The following is a 22,652-nucleotide window of genomic DNA, read 5'->3' as shown; positions in this document are numbered from 1 at the left end:
CTTTGTGTCTTTGTTGATGCTGCCTTGTTCAGAGGCACTGCAGCTGCTGCAGGTTCGAACTTATGACTCACCCACAGAATCCCAACTAACAATGTGCTGCACTCAATAACAGCCAAACTATCCTGAACTCACCCCAGTGTCCCTGAACCGACAGCTATAAAGCATTTCACTGCCGTCGACCCTTTCATTGAGTCCAGACTCGCTACGAAGGAAGACCCTTTCATTGAGTCCCATTTTGAAGGAGCCAACAGAACCACATCATCTGCAAAGAGAAGCAACGTCATTCTGAGTTCCTCAAACCGGACCCTGTCTTCCCCCACCCCCGGCTGGGCCTTGAGATCCTGTCCATGAAAATCACGAGCAGAATTGGAGATTAGAGACAACCCTGATGGAGGCCAACAACCACTGGAAACATGTTTAACTTTGTGCCAAGTATCCAGACAGCTCGTATTAACGACCCAGGTACCCTGTATTCCTAGTGCCCCCCACAGGACTGTCCGAGGGACATGATCGTATACTCCCAAGTCCATAAAACATGTAGACTTGATGAGGAAACTCCCATTACCCCTCAAACAGACCTTTTATGGGTAAAGAGCTGGTCCACGACCAGAACAGAATCCACATTGCACCTCCAGGACCTGAGGTTCAACAATCGGTCTGAGACACCTTTCAGAACCTTAGAATGAACTTTCCCAGGAGGCTGAGCAGTGCAATACCCGATAATTGGAGCACACCTTCTGGTCCCCCTTTTTAATGTCAACCACCATCTTGGTCTACCACTCAACAGGAACTGGCGTGGAGGTAGTGGAGAGACTGCGGAGTGGTAATCCGATTACAGTGAACAAACCCAATCTGTCACCCTGGTTGTTTCACTGATGGTGTGATCTCTGACCTCCATGTGGTCATTTGTTCAGAATTAGTTAACTAATAAACCAATCGTCTGTCAGATGATCGGCGCGTCAGAGAGGTCGTCGGTGTTTGTTACAGCATGACTGAGGGTTTTATTCTGAAGAATGTTTCATGGCCTGCGGTCCTTTTTGCTTCAGAAGGTCTCTAATCATGGAGGCCCCGTGGTCAGAGCTGTTCTCTACATGCTGAGGAAAGGTCCTTCAATGCTTCCTTTAGCGTAGTAAACACTGGACCTTCCTTTAGTAGCTCCTTTAGCACAGGAAACACTGGACCTTCCTTTTCTAGCACCTTTAGCAGAGGAAACACTGGACCTTCCTTTTCTAGCACCTTTAGCACAGGAAACACTGGACCTTCCTTTTCTAGCACCTTTAGCAGAGGAAACACTGGACCTTCCTTTTCTAGCACCTTTAGCACAGGAAACACTGGACCTTCCTTTTCTAGCACCTTTAGCAGAGGAAACACTGGACCTTCCTTTCTTAGCTCCTTTAGTATAGGAAACACTGGACACTTTAGCAGAGGAAACAGGAAAAGAGACAGCATTTAAAGTGACTCACCATTCGGCCGCTCATGAAAACAATTGATCCGTTTATCTTTCACAGGTCATAAACTAATGGGTTCATGAATATGAAGAGATGGTGACAACCATTTAATTTAATATATATATTTACTTAAATCAAGTAACAATTAAGAATACAAAATAAAATGAACAGTAAATATCAAACTCAATAAACAAGCTCTCATTCTCAATAAGCATCAGCTGATGCAAAATAGTACTACATACATACATTATTGCTCAAAGGAAATGTTTCACTGATATTGATGAGTTTCATTGATCAGTTTAATTGATGTTCAGTTTTATTGATGTTGAACAGAGTGAATCCTCAGTTTCATTGATCATTAGGGCCCGAGCACTGAAGAAGTCAGAGCGGAGGACCTATTGTTGATTAACGGACTTAATCCATGACAACCCAGGGTTCAGCTCAGGATGCAGAAGCAAAGTTGTAGTCTCACACACTTCTCTGCACTTCCATTCGAGCAGTTATCCACCCTTAACTCTATAGAGACTGTGTCTGTCCCACAGCCACTTCAGGTTCAGGTTACTTTATTTGTACCCGTAGGTAGACTTGTTTCACAATGGAAAGGGAGGCATTCATCTCGACACACATTACAATCAACACAGACAACAAGACAGACATGATGATCAAAGTACACAAATAGTACAGTCAATCTAGCCAATTTAACCATTAAAAATGGAAATAAATGCAACAGAATTTATTTGGGCACAGGTCTTCGTGACCCCCCTGGGGGCCCTCGGGGTGTTGTTTGGGTGAGTCCTCCACATCCAGCTGGAGTCCTTCTTAAAGCTCCTCATCGGAGCCACCGGGTCGGGTTCTGGTGAAACCAGGTGACTTCATGCAGGTTCACCAGAACCTCCTTCAGCTCAGACTCCAGCAGAGACCAGTCCACTGTGGACAGACCCAGATCGACAGTACCTCTTTAGTCCACAGGGGGCGCCAGAACCAGCACTAAGTTCAACGTATAACTTTAGATATCTGGTGTACAGGTCTAGAGCTGTGGCTGCACGGTGGTGTAGTGGCTAGCACTGTCGCCTCGCAGCAAGAGGGCCGCGGGTTCAATTCCCGGTCGGAGCGGTCCTTCTGTGTGGAGTTTGCATGTTCTCCCCGTGGCAGCGTGGGTTCTCTCCGGGCTCTCCGGCTTCCTCCCACAGTCCAAAGACATGCTGCAGGTTAATTGATCTCTAAATTGCCCATAGGTGTGAATGTGAGAGTGAATGGTTGTATGTCCCTACATGTGCCCTCGATGGACTGGCGGCCTGTCCAGGGTGTCCCCTGCCTTCGCCCTATGTCAGCTGGGATAGGCTCCAGCGCCCCCGCGACCCTAATGAGGATAAGCGGTATTGAAAATGGATGGATGGAGGTCTAGAGCTTTTATGTAGGATGACAATCCTACATAAAATACTAACATAATCAAGGCAGGTAAGTATTTTCAAGTTTATTCACTACATTGAACTTTAGCAACACACTCATCAACATCATTTCCACACATCACATAAAGAGTATAACAGAAAGGTGACAACATGACATTGTCCATACAGTGATTGATTGTATCATTGTAGTTGATACACCGTTGGACTGGGTCCAACTCAACCGTCGTCATCATATGCATTTGACAAGTCTGGTAACTGAGTTCGTACAGCTTATACCACGACATTCTCTGCACACATTTGTGCAAGGAACGCCATATTTTCGGCATGTGCACCTCCGGGTGGTACAGTCCTTTTTACAGCTACAACAGATGACATCCAGTAGTTCTGATGGAGCGGCTGGTTGGTCGGTCTGTATTGGCAGATATCTCCCGTTTACAACGTTCCATCCAAAATCCTCTGCATCAATTTCATATTGATGCAGGCATCTTTCCATTCCATAACCTGATACTATACACGAAGGCTGTGATACTTAGAGGAGCCAGAGGTTGGTGGTAGACTTTGGGGTTCCACAGCAACGGTGCCTTTTGAAACCTTGTCACAGAAACGCCGGTATTGTAAGCCTTCCCTAAAGCAAACAGGCGAGAGTTAGTATCACGGCCTGAAATTGCATGTACAAAGAGTAGATGACCACAGAGTTTAGGACCGAGCAACTCCCTGGATTGTTTTATGCACCAGACTCTCTTCTTTTTGGTGCATTGTTTAGGCTCTGGTGCCATGAACAACTCGTGTGCGTCCATTTCGACATGGTGCAGTAAGAGAATCAGCAAGTCTGTGTCAACCCCGATCAGTACAGTGTCTTTTGTTTGGCCAGAGGCAACTGCTGTTTGAACAATCAATTCAATTCAGTTTATTTTGTATAGCCCAATATCACAAGTTATTGGGAAGAAACCTTCAGGAGGGCAACAGAGGAGGATCCCTCTACCCGGATGGACAGATGCAATAGATGTCATGTGTACAGAATGAACAGTGTTACAGAGATACATAAACATATAACACATGAATATGACAATGTATAAATGGACCTCCAATCCATGAAACAGAAGTTTCTTTCTTCCCATTCACTTTACTTTGGAGTCGCATTAACGCTTCTGATGAACACACCTCTTCCACAGAGAATGTACACGACATTGCTCTGTCATACTGTTCCGCAACGGCAGTCAAGTCAGTTGTGATTGTGTCCGTGTCTAAATCGTGTGTCTCGTCATCATCATCTGACCGTTCCGGATTTTGTAGAACACCTACAGCTTCGGAGTCATCCGCTTCCTGGTTAGTTGGTACTGGAACGTTGTATGTATCGACCACAAGAATGGTATTGAGTGCAGCATCTACCAGCAGGTGACCACAGACTGCCTTTGACACAGCTTTGCCAGTCAACATGTGGCTAACAGTGTTGCTAGCATATGCAATCTCGAGGAGTTCCTGTAGTCCTGAATCGGCCATCATGTGTCCAATACTGAAGAAGCGTATCTGCATATGGAACCCACCAAGCCTCAGAACCATACACTTCAGATCACTGTCATCGGGCTGAGACTGGATAATCATCATCGCTTTCCAATATAAGGGCTGGTCAAATGTCAGGACTGGAGTGACATCATATCGCTTCGCCTGAGCTGTTACGAAATGCAGTGTAGAGTAGATACATGATGTATCGCCTGGATCAAGATCAATCATTGGCAAGAACATCACTGAGGCCTTTCCTGGGTGTTGACTATGATGCAACATCTGCATCATACCAGTGTATGTGTATGTGGTAGTGCTGGAGGGATCTTGAAGTACCGAATGTTGATGTGACCAACAACAGCAATGTCTACAGCGGTCACATTTGCTTTAGGAATATGCTTCTTGGCTCGTGTTCCTGGTGTGACTGCAGCAATTATACCCATTCCATGGAAGGTACCTGTACCATCAACAGTGGCTAGATTGTGATCCACATTGTCAGCAATATATTGCAGACTATGTTCTGATGTGAACCCAGGAATGTCAATGATTGTTGCGAGATAGTCTTAAAACATATAAGAAGGCCCTCCATAATGCCAGAGCAGCCTATTACTCATCAGTAATAGAGAAACATAAGAACAACCTCAGGGTTCTCTTTAGCACTGTAGCCAGGCTGACAGAGAGTCACAGCTCTGTGGAGCCGTGTATTCCTATAGACCTCAGTAGTAATGACTTCATGAACTTCTTCAATGAAAAGATTTTAACTATTAGAGGCAAGATTGATGATCTCTTGACCTCAACTACTGCCGATCTGTCATCAAGAGGAGTGGCCTTGGAAACAGCTGTGTACCACGTGACTCTCTGTCAGCCTGGCTACAGTGCTAAAGAGAAACCTGGGGTTGTTCTTATTTTTATTTTTATCTATTACTGATGAGTCGCAAACTAAAAACATATTTTTCGACAATACCTTGAATAGGGAAGGTAGAGCCATAGTAGCACTTTAGTAGCCCTTAAATGTCTCTTACTGATAGCACTTTGTAGTTTAACACTTTAGTAGCACTTAAATGTCTCTTACTGATAGCACTTTGTAGTTTAACACTTTAGTAGCACTTAAATGTCTCTTACTGATAGCACTTTGTAGTTTAACACTTTAGTAGCACTTAAATGGCTCTTACTGATAGAACTTTGTAGTTTAACGTTTTTGAAGAAATTGTACTTGCTTGATTCTTGTTGTTCTGATTTTGGACTCATGGTTTAATGCACTTATTGTAAGTCGCTTTGGATAAAAGCGTCAGCTAAATGACATGTAATGTAATGTAATAGGCTGCTCTGGCATTACGGAGGGCCTTATATGTTTTAAGACTATCTCGAGATATGGTTCACATAGATCTGGTTCACATGGCTCACATAGATCTGGTTCACATGATTCACATAGATAGTTAGGGCTGGCTCAGGTTTATAGTTAGGACTGAATCAGGTTTATAGTTAGAGCTGGTTCAGGTTTATAGTTAGAACTGGTTCAGGTTTATAGTTAGGGCTGGTTCAACTTTATAGTTAGGACTGGCTCAGGTTTATAGTTAGGACTGGATCAGGTTTATAGTTAGGGCTGGTTCAGGTGTATAGTTAGAGCTGGTTCAGGTGTATAGTTAGAGCTGGTTCAGGTTCATAGTTAGGGCTGGTTCAGGTTTATAGTTAGGACTGGTTCAGGTTTATAGTTAGGGCTGGTTCAGGTTTCTAGTTAGGGCTGGTTCAGGTTTCTAGTTAGGGCTGGTTCAGGTTTATAGTTAGGGCTGGTTCAGGGTTATAGTTCGGGCTGGTTCAGGTTTATAGTTCGGGCTGGTTCAGGTTTATAGTTAGGGCTGGTTCAGGTGTATAGTTAGAGCTGGTTCAGATTTATAGTTAGGGCTGGTTCAGGTTTATAGTTAGGGCTGGTTCAGGTGTATAGTTAGGGCTGGTTCAGGTTTATAGTTAGGGCTGGTTCAGGTGTATAGTTAGAGCTGGTTCAGGTTTATAGTTAGGGCTGGTTCAGGTTTATAGTTAGGGCTGGATCAGGTGTATAGTTAGAGCTGGATCAGGTTTAGAGTTAGGGCTGGTTCAGGTTTATAGTTAGGGCTGGATCAGGTTTGCCCTGTTATTAAAAGTCGGAAACAACATAACCACTAAAGAAATGGAATTCTCTTAATAGCATAATAGGCTACTCGTAATATAAGTGTAGCTTAATATTTAGATGCAACTGTGCAAAAATACAGAATTAACAAAATAAATAGACAAAAGCAGGGAAGCATTCAAATGGAATGTCACCATTATGAATTATGACAAAGGACCTGCTGGCCGTCCTGACTCTCACCCTCAGTTCATGGACACGTCATACTTATGGATGTTTGTCCAATAAATCCAATGAGTCTGTCATCCTGAGTTCACAGATCAGGAGGTCCATGTCCTGATTTTTTTTCCTTTAGGGCCGTTATTCTCTTTTTTGCATGAACTTTTATATCAAATATTTTGTTTTTCTTGAGCCACAGTCCGTATTGTAACAATGAGCTCTTTGGTTAATGAAGCACAAATCTCTCTTTAAACCCTCCCACCTCAGACACTATAGTGGCAGTTCTTGATTGAACCAGCGGACATGAACTTGGCATCGGACCTGAACCAGAGGACATAAATGCAGCAGCGGACCTGAACCAGAGGATATAAATGCAGCATCGGACCTGAAGCAGCGGACATGAACGTAACATCGGACCTGAACCAGAGGACATAAATGCAGCAGCGGACCTGAAGCAGCGGACATGAACGTAACATCGGACCTGAACCAGGGGACATAAATGCAGCAGCGGACCTGAACCAGAGGATATAAATGCAGCATCGGACCTGAAGCAGCGGACATGAACGTAACATCGGACCTGAACCAGAGGACATAAATGCAGCAGCGGACCTGAACCAGAGGATATAAATGCAACGTAGGACCGGAACCAGCGGACATGACCTCGGCATCGGACCTGAACCAGCGGACATAAACGCAACATAGGACCTGAACCAGAGGACATAAATGCAACATCGGATCTGAACCAATGGACATAAATGCAACATCAGACCTGAATCAGAGGACATAAATGCAACATCGAATCTGAAACAGTGGAGATGAACGCAACATCGGACCTGAACCAGAGGACATAAATGCAACATCGGATCTGAACCAATAAGTAAATTACTTTGAGTATAGCACTTTGAGTATACTACTTTAAGTATATTACATTGTGTATAGCACTTTGAGTATACTACTTTAATTATATTACTTTGAGTATACTACTTTGAGTGTAGTACTTTGAGTATAGTACTTTGAGTGTCACATTGAATATACTACTTTGAGTATAGCACTTTGAGTAGAGTACTTTGAGTATAGCATTTTGATTATGTTAGTTTGAGTATAGCACATTGAGTATAGTGCTTTGAGTTTAGCATTTGTATTATATTACTTTGAGTTTAGCACTCTGAGTATACTACTTTGAGTATAGCACTTTGAGTATAGCACTCTGAGTATAGCACTTTGAGTATACTACTTTGAGTATAGCACTTTGAGTATAGCACTTTGAGTATAGCACTTTGAGTATACTACTTTGAGTATAGCATTTTGATTATATTACTTTAAATATAACACTTTGAGTATACTACTTTGAGTGTAGTAGTTTGAGTATAGTACTTTGAGTATGTCACATTGAGTATACTACTATGAGTATAGTACTTTGAGTATAGCATTTTGATTATATTACTTTGAGTATAACACTTTGAGTATACTACTTTGAGTATAGGACTTTGAGTATAGCAGGTTCAGGTTTATAGTTAGAACTGGTTCAGGTTTATACTTAGGGCTGGCTCAGCTTTATAGTTAGGACTGGCTCAGGTTTATAGTTAGGGCTGGTTCAGGTTTATAGTTAGGGCTGGTTCAGGTTTATAGCTAGGGCTGGTTCAGGTTCATAGTTAGGGCTGGTTCAGGTGTATAGTTAGAGCTGGTTCAGGTTTATAGTTAGGGCTGGTTCAGGTTTATAGTTAGGGCTGGTTCAGGTTTCTAGTTAGAGCTGGTTCAGGTTTATAGTTAGGGCTGGTTCAGGTTTATAGTTAGGGCTGGTTCAGGGTTATAGTTCGGGCTGGTTTAGGTTTATAATTAGGGCTGGTTCAGGTTTATAGTTAGGGCTGGTTCAGGTGTATAGTTAGGGCTGGTTCAGGTTTATAGTTAGGGCTTCCCTTGAGAACTGGCATGTAGAATTAAAAGAAAAAACATAGTATAGTACTTTGAGTAAAGCACTTTGAGTATATTACTTTGAGTATACTACTTTGAGTATACTACTTTGAGTGTAGTACATTAAGTATAGTGCTTTGAGTTTAGCATTTGTATTATATTACTTTGAGTTTAGCACTTTGACTATACTACTCTGAGTATAGCTCTTTGAGTATAGCTCTTTGAGTATACTACTTTGAGTATAGCACTTTGAGTATAGCAATTTGAGTATGTCACATTGAGTATACTACTTTGAGTATAGCACTTTGAGTACGTCACATTAGGTATATTACTTTGAGTATAGCACTTTGAGTATACTACTCTGAGTATAGCTCTTTGAGTATACTACTTTGAGTATAGCACTTTGAGTATGTCACATTGAGTATAGTACTTTGAGTATAGCACTTTGAGTATACTACTTTGATTAGACTACTATGAGTATAGTACTTTAAGTATAGCATTTTGATTATATTACTTTGAGTATAACACTTTGAGTATATTACTTTGAGTATACTACTTTGAGTATACTACTCTGAGTGTAGTACATTGAGTATAGTGCTTTGAGTTTAGCATTTGTATTATATTACTTTGAGTTTAGCACTTTGAGTATACTACTCTGAGTATAGCTCTTTGAGTATACTACTTTGAGTATAGCACTTTGAGTATAGCACTTTGAGTATAGCATTTTGAGTATAGCACTTTGAGTACGTCACATTGAGTATATTACTTTGAGTATACTACTTTGAGTATATTACTCTGAGTGTAGTACATTGAGTATAGTGCTTTGAGTTTAGCATTTGTATTATATTACTTTGAGTATTGCACTTTGAGTATAGCACTTTGAGTATAGCACTTTGAGTATAGCACCTTGAGTATGTCACATTGAGTATAATACTTTGAGTATAGCACTTTGAGTAAACTACTTTGATTATACTACTATGAGTATAGTACTTTGAGTATAGCATTTTGATTATATTACTTTGAGTATAACACTTTGAGTATATTACTTTGAGTATACTACTTTGAGTATACTACTCTGAGTGTAGTACATTGAGTATAGCTCTTTGAGTATACTACTTTGAGTATAGCACTTTGAGCATAGCACTTTGAGTATGTCACATTGAGAATAGCACTTTGAGTATAGCACTTTGAGTACGTCACATTGAGTATAGTACTTTGAGTATATTACTTTGAGTATAGCACTTTGAGTTTACTACTTTGAGTATAGCACTTTGAGAATAGCACTTTGAGTATAGTACTCTGAGTATAGCACTTTGAGTATGTCACATTGAGTATTGTACTTTGATTATTTGATTATACTACTTTGAGTATAGCACTTTGAGTATACCACTTTGAGTATGTCACATTGAGTATAGTACTTTGAGAATAGTACTTTGAGTATATTACTTTGAGTATAGCACTTTGAGTATTGCACTTTGATTATACTACTTTGAGTATACCACTTTGAGTATACCACTTTGATTATACTACTTTGAGTATAGCACATTGAGTATACTACTTTGAGTATAGCACTTTGAGAATAGCACTTTGAGTATAGCACTTTGAGTATATTACTTTGAGTATAGCACATTGAGTATACTACTTTGAGTATACTACTTTGAGTATAGCACATTGAGTATACTACTTTGAGTATATTACTTTGAGTATAGCACTTTGAGTATACTACTTTGAGTATAGCACATTGAGTATACTACTTTGAGTATATTACTTTGAGTATAGCACTTTGAGTATACTACTTTGAGTATAGCACTTTGAGTATAGCACTTTGAGTATAGTACTCTGAGTATACTACTTTGAGTATAGTACTCTGAGTATACTACTTTGAGTATAGTACTTTGAGTATTGCACTTTGATTATACTACTTTGAGTATACCACTTTGAGTATACCACTTTGATTATACTACTTTGAGTATACCACTTTGAGTATACCACTTTGATTATACTACTTTGAGTATACCACTTTGAGTATACCACTTTGAGTTTTACTTGTTCATAAAACGTATACTATTTTAATAATATCGTGATGCTTTTGAATGTAACAAGGAGATTTCACAAAGAAAGCAAACCAACGACCTTCAGGGTGGAGCTCAGAGGACAACCTGCTGCTCAATTTCAGTGAACCCAAGGAGATGGTTGTTGGTTTTAAGACAACATCAGCATCATTAACAACCTGGCATGTTAGACTCCAGATCAGGTTATTTCCTCTGTCTGACTACTGAACTCAACCTCCACATATGAATAGTTTGTTGTTGTTGTTGTTGTTGTTGTTGTTGTTGTTGTTGTTGTTGTTGTTGTGCGTGTGTGCGGCAGTTTGTTTTGCATCAAACTGAGGATCAAACAGTTTGGATGATTCTATTAATGTTGTTTTGGTTGTTTCCCTTTTTCTCAAGGATAATTGGTTTATATGGGAATATTTAGTGTGTATGTAGCTCATGTGAGTGTGTGCGTGTTCTATCTTTCTGTGTATGTTATGTAACGGTGGCCCAGCTCTCAGCTCTGATGTTCTGACGATGACGAATCAAAACCTCACGGGGGAAATCTGAGCTGGATTCTCCCCAAAAAACAGTACAATCCCACTGCTGTCAAATACTATTTCTGTGGTACTCCTGTAGTACTTCTGTGGTACAGCTGTAGTACTGCTGTAGTATTTATGTGGTACCGCTGTAGTACTTCTATTTTACTTCTGTGGTACTATTAACAATATAAACAACCTGGTTCATAGTATTACTTTATTATTCATCATGACAACGACTTCATAGCAACAAGCCAGGGTTCATTCATTCGATTGCTACATAAAAAGTACATGTAGAAATATCATTTAAAGTTATATTATGTTGTTGTTAGACCCCTCAGTCTCCTCTCGGTGCCCCCCCCCCCCCCAGTCTCCTCTCCGTGCTCTGGCGGAGCAGAAGGAGATACCGGAGGAGCGGCAGACCGATGCGAAGAGCGCAGCAGGATGTCTTTCACCTCCTCCTGGTCCTGGTCCTGGTCCTGGTCCCGGACTCTCCTGATCTTGCTCCTTCTCCAGCTCCTGCCGCCGAGCCTCCTCCACCCGCAGCCGTGCCCCCTCCTGGCTCGGATCGGACACACTGTGAGAGTGGGTGCGCTCCTGCCGGCGCAGCGGGCGGCTCGCGTGCAGGTCCAGGCGGCGCTGAGACGCGCAGCAGCCACAATGAGCAGGGACCAACACCGGGACCGGGACCGGGAGAGGGACAACTTTCTGCCCTACAACTTGAGTCTGGAGCTGGTTTCCCGGCAGCCGGCCGCCGCGGACCCGGATTCCGTGTTCCGGTGCGTGTGTCAGGGCGTGGTGGTGCAGCGAGTGTCCGCCGTCCTCGCCTTCCCACAGAGCCGCGACGAGCTGCTGCAGGTGGACTTCCTAGCCTCGTTCCTGGAGATCCCGTTCCTCAGCGTCATTGAGAACGGAGAGTCGCTCCATACACAGGTAGGACCCCCCCCCCCCACACACACACACACACACACCTGGACCGGCAACACGTGCACATCCTCAACCCGTTTCAGCCCCGGTTTCTGTTCTGGTCTAACCTGGTCTGGGGTCTTGGTTTTGTGTGGTCTGGTTTGACCTTGACCTGCTGGATGTCTGAGGTTTCTCCTGTGGATCCAGACTGAGTGGAGAGCTGTTTGTTTGTTGTTTGTTGTTTGTTTCCAGTGAAAATACATATTTTAAGGAATATGTTTGTCTTCGGCATTGTGATAACAGTATAAATAACTCTAAACATCTTTTGAACCTTCAACGTGTTCACAGTTAAGGGTTTTAACCAGCAGTCCAGACCCGACTTATAGAGAGAGCAGGAAGAGGGAGAGTGATACTTTGACCAACCTGGTTCATAGTATTACTTTAATATATAAACAACCTGTTTCATAGTATTACTTTATTATATAAACAACCTGGTTCATAGTATTACTTTATTACAGGTGATTCTGCTGTTGCTATTGTCTCTTGTTTGGTGTTGTTTGGATGATTTAAGTAATATATTAAGTTATTGAACTTACGAAAGAGTCTAAACATCCTTTAACTGGTTTAGTTCACATCACCTGGTGAACTGGATTTTCAATTAAATTCAGTTTATTTTGTATAGCCCAATATCACAAATTACAAACTCCCCTCAGAGGGCTTTACAATCTGTACACATACGACATCCCTGACCTTTGACCTCACATCGGATCAGGAAAAACTCCCCAAAAATAACCTTTGACAGGGAAAAAAGGGAAGAAACCTTCAGGAGAGCAACAGAGGAGGATCCCTCTCCCCGGATGGACAGATGAATAGATGTCATGTGTACAGATGAACAGAGTTACAGAGTTACATAAACACATTACATGAATATGACAATGTATGAATGGAACTCCAATCCATGAAACAGAAGGAGGTAGAGAGGAGGGGGGGCGGGGCGATCAGCAGGGCCAATGGGAGGCCGGCTCACCAGCATCAGACACCTCCAGGTCCAATGGACCCTATGAGACGTGAAGTCACAACGACTCCGGGGAGGAAGCAGAGTTAATAAGGTGCAATGGAGTGAATTCATCCATAAGTAGAGAGAGAAGTGGCAATAGGTGCTCAGTGTATCCTTAGTTTTTGTGAGTACACGAGCTGCAGCATTCTGGATCAACTGGAGGGATTTAAGAGACTTATTAGAGCAGCCTGATAATAAGGAGTTGCAGTAATCTAGTCTGGAAGTAACAAACGAGTGAACCAGCTTTTCTGCATCTTTTTGAGACAAGATGTGTCTGATTTTTTAAATGTTACGTAGATGATAAAATACAGTCCTTGAGATTTGCTTCACGTGGAGTTAAAGGACAAGTCTGGGTCAAAGATAACTAGAGATTCTTTACAGTGGTGTTGGATGCCAGGGCAATGCCATCTACAGAAACCACATCACCAGATAATTGATCTCTGAGGTGTTCAGGGCCAGTAAAATAACTTCAGTTTTGTCTGAGTTTAACATCAGGAAGTTGCAGGTCATCCATGTTTTTATGTCTTTAAGACATTCTTGAATTTTAGCGAGCTGGTTGGTCTCCTCTGGTTTGATCCATAGATATAATTGAGTATCATCTGCATAATAATGAAAGTTTATGGAGTGTTTCCTGATAATATTGCCCAAAGGAAGCATATATAAGGTAAATAAAATGGGCCCAAGCACAGAACCTTGTGGAACTCTGTGATTAACGTTGGTGGTCATCAAGGTTTCATCGTTTACAAATATAAACTGGTTTAGACTAGTTCACATCACCTGGTCAACTGATTAAACTGGTTTAGACTAGTTTACATAACCTGGGGAACTGGTTAAACTGGTTTAGACTAGTTTACATCACACGGGGAACTGGTTAAACTGGTTTGGACTAGTTTACATCACCTGGGGAACTGGTTAAACTGGTTTGGACTAGTTTGCATCACACGGGGAACTGGTTTAGACTAGTTTACATCACACAGGGAACTGGTTAAACTGTTTTTTATCACCTGGGGAACTGGTTAAACTGGTTTAGACTAGTTTACATCACACAGGGAACTGGTTTAGATAGTTTACATCACATGGGGAACTGGTTACACTGGTTTAGACTAGTTCACATCACCTGGTGAACTGGTTAAACTGGTTTAGACTAGTTTACATCACCTGTGGAACTGGTTAAACTGATGTAGACTAGTTTACTTCACCTGGTGAACTGTGTAAACTTGGTTAACTGGTTTCCTGCAGTGAACTGGCCTTCTGGCCTGATTTCATCAGAAAATAACTTCCAAATCGCCACATAATTTTATTGGATTTGGTCGTTCAGATACATGAAAATATCAAACATGTTTGAAATACAGTTTTTGTGATTGTTGTTATATTATAAATAACTTTCCATGATATTTAGAGCTGCAGGTAAACATCTGAGTAACAGGTTAAACTGTCCACTTAAAGTTATTGATTTCCTTGATGTTTTAAGTTTAAAACATTTCTTTCTGAATTAACAGCTCCATTTAAGTAAATATCTGATGTATTTTATACATCTGTTGAATTGGATGTTTGACTGAGACACACTTCAGTGATTTAAAGGAATTGATTGAACAAATGAAACAGGAAATATAAAGATGTCTTACAGCTAAGCACTCTGGGAATTGTATTTGATGAAGTCGTGGTGGCTTGTGACCTCTGACCTTTTCTTAATTAGCAGGAACCTATGGGGATATTTTCATCTGAAGAGCTGATAAACAGACTACTGACAACGTATCAGACTGATCCCAGACCAGCTGGAGACCCCGTATTGAATACACACACAAAGTATGGACCAACATGTAGTGACGATGTGTTCAGGTCCTGTGCGACAAACAAGAACTAACAGCTTCCAGTTTGTCATGAATTCAATTCACGTTCATCAACACAAGAGTTCTGCTTTATTCAAAGATTCTTTCCACACACACACGCACACACATACACACACACACACACACACACACACACACGCACACACACACACACACACACACACACAGAGCCCTAAGCTGCCTTCAGGCTCTCAGACGTTAGTGAGGAACATTTCCAACTGATAACACAAAATAAGACATATTTATATTCAGTATAAAACTTAAGTAGGTTACAGATGAGACTCTTATTTATTCCTGTAACATCGCACACAAACTGAATTATAATAACACACTCATGTCTTCTTTCAAGGTCATCTCCAACAACTCTTTTCCAGCACAAATATGTTTGATAACCCTAACCCTAACCCTGAAGTCAAGTTAGGTTGTTTACCTGTATCCATAATGATGATGATATTGATGAGTTTTAACAGTCTGAGACTCAGACTAAAGAGAGACAACAGACAGAAGACCTTCAGACTAAAGAGAGACAAAAGATAGACGACATTCAGACTAAAGAGAGACAACAGACAGAAGACATTCAGACTAAAGAGAGACAACAGACAGAAGACATTCAGACTAAAGAGAGAGAACTGATAGAAGACATTCAGACTAAAGAGAGACAACAGACAGAAGACCTTCAGACTAAAGAGAGACAAAAGATAGACGACATTCAGACTAAAGAGAGACAACAGACAGAAGACATTCAGACTAAAGAGAGAGAACTGATAGAAGACATTCAGACTAAAGAGAGAGAACAGATAGAAGACATTCAGACTAAAGAGAGAGAACAGATAGAAGACATTCAGACTAAAGAGAGACAACAGACAGAAGACATTCAGACTAAAGAGACAACAGACAGAAGACATTCAGACTAAAGAGACAACAGACAGAAGACATTCAGATTAAAGAGAGAGAACAGATAGAAGACATTCAGACTAAAGAGAGATAACAGATAGAAGACATTCAGACTAAAGAAAGACAAAAGATAGAAGACATTCAGACTAAAGAGAGAGAACAGATAGAAGACATTCAGACTAAAGAGAGACAACAGACAGAAGACATTCAGACTAAAGAGACAACAGACAGAAGACATTCAGACTAAAGAGACAACAGACAGAAGACATTCAGACTAAAGAGAGAGAACAGATAGAAGACATTCAGACTAAAGAGACAACAGACAGAAGACATTCAGACTAAAGAGACAACAGACAGAAGACATTCAGACTAAAGAGAGAGAACAGATAGAAGACATTCAGACTAAAGAGAGAGAACAGATAGAAGACATTCAGACTAAAGAGAGAGAACAGATAGAAGACATTCAGACTAAAGAAAGACAAAAGATAGAAGACATTCAGACTAAAGAGAGAGAACAGATAGAAGACATTCAGACTAAAGAGAGACAACAGATAGAAGACATTCAGACTAAAGAGACAACAGACAGAAGACATTCAGACTAAAGAGAGAGAACAGATAGAAGACATTCAGACTAAAGAGACAACAGACAGAAGACATTCAGACTAAAGAGACAACAGACAGAAGACATTCAGACTAAAGAGAGAGAACAGATAGAAGACATTCAGACTAAAGAGAGAGAACAGATAGAAGACATTCAGACTAAAGAGAGAGAACAGATAGAAGACATTCAGACTAAAGAAAGACAAAAGATAGAAGACATTCAGACTAAAGAGAGAGAACAGATAGAAGACATTCAGACTAAAGAGAGACAACAGATAGAAGACATTCAGACTAAAGAGACAACAGACAGAAGACATTCAGACTAAAGAGACAACAGACAGAAGACATTCAGACTAAAGAGAGAGAACAGATAGAAGACATTCAGACTAAAGAGAGAGAACAGATAGAAGACATTCAGACTAAAGAGAGACAACAGATAGAAGACATTCAGACTAAAGAGAGAGAACAGATAGAAGACATTCAGACTAAAGAAAGACAAAAGATAGAAGACATTCAGACTAAAGAGAGAGAACAGATAGAAGACATTCAGACTAAAGAGACAACAGACAGAAGACATTCAGACTAAAGAGAGAGAACAGATAGAAGACATTCAGACTAAAGAGAGACAACAGATAGAAGACATTCAGACTAAAGAGACAACAGACAGAAGACATTCAGACTAAAGAGAGAGAACAGATAGAAGACATTCAGACTTCTGTTTCTGTGAAACAAGTATTTCTAACTAAAACACAACAAAGTAGTTTCTGGCAGACAGAGTTTTATTTTGAAAAGACTATTTATTCTTTGCTGTACTTGAAGAAAATGTAAAATGAGGAGTAACTCCTCTTAAAACGTTGTATGAGGAAACTATATGATTAGGGTTTATGAATAACTTTATTGTTGTTTTTGTGTGAATGACGGTGTAACAAGCTCCTGTCACATTCCCTGGGTTTCCACAACCAAGCACCAATGATTGAGCACCCTCAGGGTATCGGAATATTCTTTATTGCCACCGGCACGCTTTGCCCCGCGCCTACATCCCTATTGAACCTAATTATATATAATATAGGGAAGAGACACACAACCTCTGATCCCCTGCAGCTGAGGCCAATTAGGCTTCTTCCCAGCACTTGTTTCCTGAGCCACTCCCCCCAGCTGATTCTAACCACAGCCCAGCCACCACAGACCTTACATGTAAATGGGTGCTGGACAGCAGAGTTTATCTTTCACCACAAAACTCTTCAGTTTGTTCAAAATATTATTGATAATATTATTATCAGAATATTATTTCCCCTCCGTTACATTCCCGTGATGATATTTATTATAATCTGACTTCCCCAGAGAGCTCAGGAGTCTTCTGCTGTTTGTCTCCTCTGCAAAGTGAGATCCTCTGGCAGTATTGACACGTTCTGTTTCCTCGTACTCCATGTATTGCTGTTGTGTATCTGTGTAGTTGTGTAGTTGTAGTTGTGTAGCTGTATTGTGTAGTTGTCTAGTTGTGTAACTGTGTAGTTTTGTAGTTGTGTAGTTGTGTAGCTGTGTAGTTGTATTCATTAGCTGTATTCATTAGCTGTTTAGCTTTGTAGTTGTGTAGCTGTGTAGTTTTGTAGTGTTGTGTTTGGGGGTGAAATAAATCCAGAGTGACTCTGAGCTGCTGGATTCTCTCTAATGAAATGAAATATTTATTTCCTGTTTAGAAAGTCTTTGATCAGAAGAGGATTATCCTGCAGCTCTCTGCTGTCACTCCTCTTCCTTTCTCTCACTACCAGCAGCTGTGAGTAGCTTTTTCCCATGATTGTCCATATATATATACAGGACTGTCTCAGAAAATTAGAATATTGTGATAAAGTTCTTTATTTTCTGTAATGCAATTAAAAAAACAAAAATGTCATGCATTCTGGATTCATTACAAATCAACTGAAATATTGCAAGCCTTTTATTCTTTTAATATTGCTGATTATGGCTTACAGCTTAAGAAAACTCAAATATCCTATCTCTAAATATTAGAATATTTCCTCAGACCAAGTAAAAAAAAAAGATTTATAACAGCAAAACAAAATCAAACATTTGAAAATGTCCATTAATGCACTCAGTACTTGGTTGGGAATCCTTTTGCACGGATTACTGCATCAATGCGGCGGCATGGAGGCAATCAGCCTGTGGCATTGCTGAGGTGTTATGGATGCCCAGGATGCTTCAATAGCGGCCTTTAGCTCATTTGCATTGTTGGGTCTGGTGTCTTTCAGCTTCCTCTTCACAATACCCCACACATTCTCTATGGGGTTCAGGTCAGGGGAATTGGCAGGCCAATCGAGGACAGTAATGCCATGGTCAGTACACCAGTTACTGGTGGTTCTGGCACTGTGGGCAGGTGCCAGATCATGCTGGAAAATGAAATCCTCATCTCCATAGAGCTTTTCAGCAGACGGAAGCATGTAGTGCTCTAAAATCTCTTGGTACACAGCTGCATTTACTCTGGACTTGATGAAACACAGTGGACCAACACCAGCAGCTGACATGGCTCCCCAAACCATCACTGACTGGGAACTTCACACTGGATTTCAAGCAACTTGGATTTTGCTCCTCTCCAGCCTTTCTCCAGACTCTGGCGCCTTGACTTCCAAATGAAATACAACACTTGCTTTCGTCTGAAAAGAGGACTTTGGACCACTCTGCAACTGTCCGGTGCTTCTTTTCCATAGCCCAAGTCAGACGCTTCTTCCGTTGTCTTGAGTTCAGAAGTGGCTTGACCGTGGGAATACGGCTATTGTAGCCCATTTCCCGGACACGTCTGTGAACAGTGGCTTTTGATACCTGGACTCCAGCTTCAGTCCACTGTCTTTGAAGCGACTCTTCTTCACAATGCTGTGAGGCTGCGGTCATCTCTCTTGGTTGTGCAGCGTTTCCTGCCACATTTCCCCCTTCCAACAGACTTTTTGTGGATGTGCTTTGACACTGCACTCTGTGAACAGCTTGCTCTTTGAGAACTTTCTTTTTGTGTCTTACCCTCCTGATGGAGGGTGTCAATGATGGTCCTCTGGACAGCAGTCAGATCAGCAGTCTTCCCCATACTTGTGATTGTGTTTACTGAACCAAGCTGAGTGTTTTTCAAGGCTCAGGAAACCCTTGCAGGTTTCGAGTAAATTAGATGATTCAAGTGATTAGTTGAATACCCTACTAGTATACTTTTTCATGATATTCTAATATTTAGAGATAGGATATTTGAGTTTTCTTAAGCTGTAAGCCATAATCAGCAATATTAAAAGAATAAAAGGCTTGCAATATTTCAGTTGATTTGTAATGAATCCAGAATGCATGACATTTTTGTTTTTTAATTGCATTACAGAAAATAAAGAACTTTATTACAATATTCTAATTTTCTGAGACAGTCCTGTATATATGATAAAGTATTCCTCAGATGTATTCAGTCTGAGCATCTTAGAGATTTAACCTCTAGAAACAAGATCACTTTCAGAAATCACACATTAATAACCATGTTCAGCAAAATTAAAACATGTAGCAGATGATGATAGTGTATTTACTTAACCCCTCATTGTGGTGGAGGGTTTGTGAGTCCCTCCTGCTGCCGAACCTGTGAGGGGAGGTCACCATGTGGTCCGATCCTGAACCGTGGGACTTTGTTCATACTGAAAGAACTGAATGGAACCCACTAGCAGTCAGGTGTGCTGACTCCTGGCATCTAAAGCGGGCTCCATGGGTGGTTAAGGTCAAATCTCTGGGGGGGAGTGGGAATCAAAGGGGATGGGAAGTGGAGGGATACCAGCTCCAAACATCAAGTCCAGAACCAGAACCCTGGACAGCAAGTTCCCGGGAGGGACAACGAGAGCGTCTCTGGGTGGAATCCTGGAGGAAACGCTGGACTCTGTGTCTGGGTTATGTCCTCTGGAAACTTGAATTTTGTTTTCTGTCTTTAATGTCGGACTTTGTGTCGTCTCATTGATTTTTGTGTTATTTTCTAAATGTGGGTTAGGGTTAGATTTCTGCTGAAGATGAAACTGTAGAAACATCTGCAATAAACTTCAAAACCATCAGCAAATCTCTTTCTCACATCTGCTGCTCTGCTCTGAGCCAATTCAGCTGATTGAACTCCTCTACCTCACTTTCTTCTTCTGCTTATTTCCTATCAACCAGAGGATCTGAGCAGCTGTTCTCCCAGCAGGATTCGCTCTCACAGCAGCAGTCAGGACTGCAGCTCATCAATGAGCAGCAGAATGAGAGTTTCTCATGTGGACACGGCTAGCTTCAAGCTGCTGACCGAAGGAATATCCTCGCTCACCCGCGCCGGTCGGGGGCGCCGACCCGCTCGGCCAAGTTTTACCGTTTTGTCGTGTAACCCCGATATTCTTTCGCCAGTAGGTGGCGCGTCGACTGCGAGTGAAAATAAGCTTGTCGATATCCTCAGGCCGTGACTTGTAACAAGCATGACGAATTTGGGGCAGATTCGAGCAAGTCCAGTTGAGCCACTAGGTGGCACTTTGAGAATGTGAACATATACATGCACCATGTGTCTCTACGTGAAGTGTAGACCACGTTTTGTAAATTACATGTGAGTCTGATGCATTTTTTGGCTCATTTGTTTTGGCCAGTAGGGGCGCTTTGAGAATGTGAACATATACATGCATCACGTGTCTCTACGTGAAGTCTAGACCACGTCATGTAAATTAAAAAGTGATGAAAAAATTTGCCCTGGCATGGATTTGAACACAAAACTCTCACACTCAAGTCAGGTGTTTATCCGACTGCACCACCAGTTTGCTGAAAAGATTTGATCGGAACTCGTATAGTTAGAAAATATTAGTGTCTAAAACTTGTCATTTTATTTTTTTAGTAGGTGTTCCAATGACAATTTCGAATGTTTTTTCTTTGGAAATGTGTTCAGGGCTTGAGTGGCATCATGCATGATTATCTTTGGAAAGATTGGTTTAGTTAAAGCAACAGTCTCTAGCATAACAAAGCACAGAAAGATTTTTAACAACAAGTGAGGGTGGATTAAAGCGAGGTTTTTGCAGAATAATCATGGTCGTGGCCTTCTGATCATCCTGGAAAGAAGATTGAAGTCGATCGGATCATTTTTGTGGGAGATAACGTTGAATGTATAACGGCGAAAAGTGCCAAAAACGAGTGAAAAACGCGAAAAACGGGCAACTTCGGCGAATTATTGTAGTGCCCCCTAGTCTTCAAATCGCACAATATTTTTACGGAATGCCATGTGCACTTAGGAAAAATGTTTCAAAGTGATTGGTCCCAATAGTGTTGACGCTATAAACGTTGAAAAACAAGACACCTGCCCCTAAGATGTTCATCGGGCCACAGATCCTTACCACAATGAGATATTTAAAAAAAATTGGTTGACATATTCTAGGTCGTCTGAAAGAATTTGCCCTGGCCTGGATTTGAACACACAACTCGCACATTCAAGACATGTGTTTTATTTCGCTGCGCCACCAGTTTGCTGTGAAAATGTGATCGGAACTCGTATAACTAGAAAATATTAGTGTCTAAAACTTGTCATTTTATTTTTTTCTTGCATTTTGTAAGACAATATGTGTGTTTTATTGTCTTCTGCAGGAGCAAATAAATGCTGGAAAAGAAATCATCCAAGTAAACTTCTTCCCTGCCCAATACAAATCCTTACAGACCTTTCTGCTGCCTTTGACACAGTGAACCACCAGATCCTTATTTCCTTCCTCCAGGACCTGGTATCTCAGGCACCGCGCTCTCCCTCTTCTCATCCAACCTCAACGACCGCACTTAACCGGTAACCTGGAGAGGATCTGTGTCTGAGCCTTGTCCTCTCACTACTGGAGTCCCTCGCTCGCATGGCATCTCCTACCATAGCTACGCTGACGACACCCAACTGATCCTCTCGTTTCCCCAATCTGAAACACAGGTAGCAGCACGAATCTCTGTCCGTCTGACTGACATCTCTCAGTGGATGTCTGACTGACATCTCTCAGTGGATGTCTGACTGACATCTCTCAGTGGATGTCTGACTGACATCTCTCAGTGGATGTCTGACTGACATCTCTCAGTGGATGTCTGATTGACATCTCTCAGTGGATGTCTGATTGACATCTCTCAGTGGATGTCTGACCGACATCTCTCAGTGGATGTCTGACTGACATCTCTCAGTGGATGTCTGACTGACATCTCTCAGTGGATGT

General features: G+C 41.4%; 1 protein-coding gene across 1 annotated transcript in view; it reads left to right on the top strand.

Annotated features, from left to right (window-relative positions):
- Window positions 1-11,604: 11,604 nt before the first annotated feature.
- The window catches only part of grin3bb (glutamate receptor, ionotropic, N-methyl-D-aspartate 3Bb), a 44,565-nt gene continuing 33,517 nt past the window's right edge, over window positions 11,605-22,652 (top strand). The window contains exon 1 of the mRNA XM_034530957.1: window positions 11,605-12,093. Within this exon, the coding sequence (XP_034386848.1) occupies window positions 11,605-12,093 (489 nt within the window). The remainder of the gene's footprint in view (window positions 12,094-22,652) is intronic.

Source organism: Cyclopterus lumpus, chromosome 4 (assembly GCF_009769545.1).
Source record: "Cyclopterus lumpus isolate fCycLum1 chromosome 4, fCycLum1.pri, whole genome shotgun sequence".
Lineage (NCBI taxonomy): Eukaryota > Metazoa > Chordata > Actinopteri > Perciformes > Cyclopteridae > Cyclopterus > Cyclopterus lumpus.
This window is presented reverse-complemented; position numbering and strand designations above follow the sequence as displayed.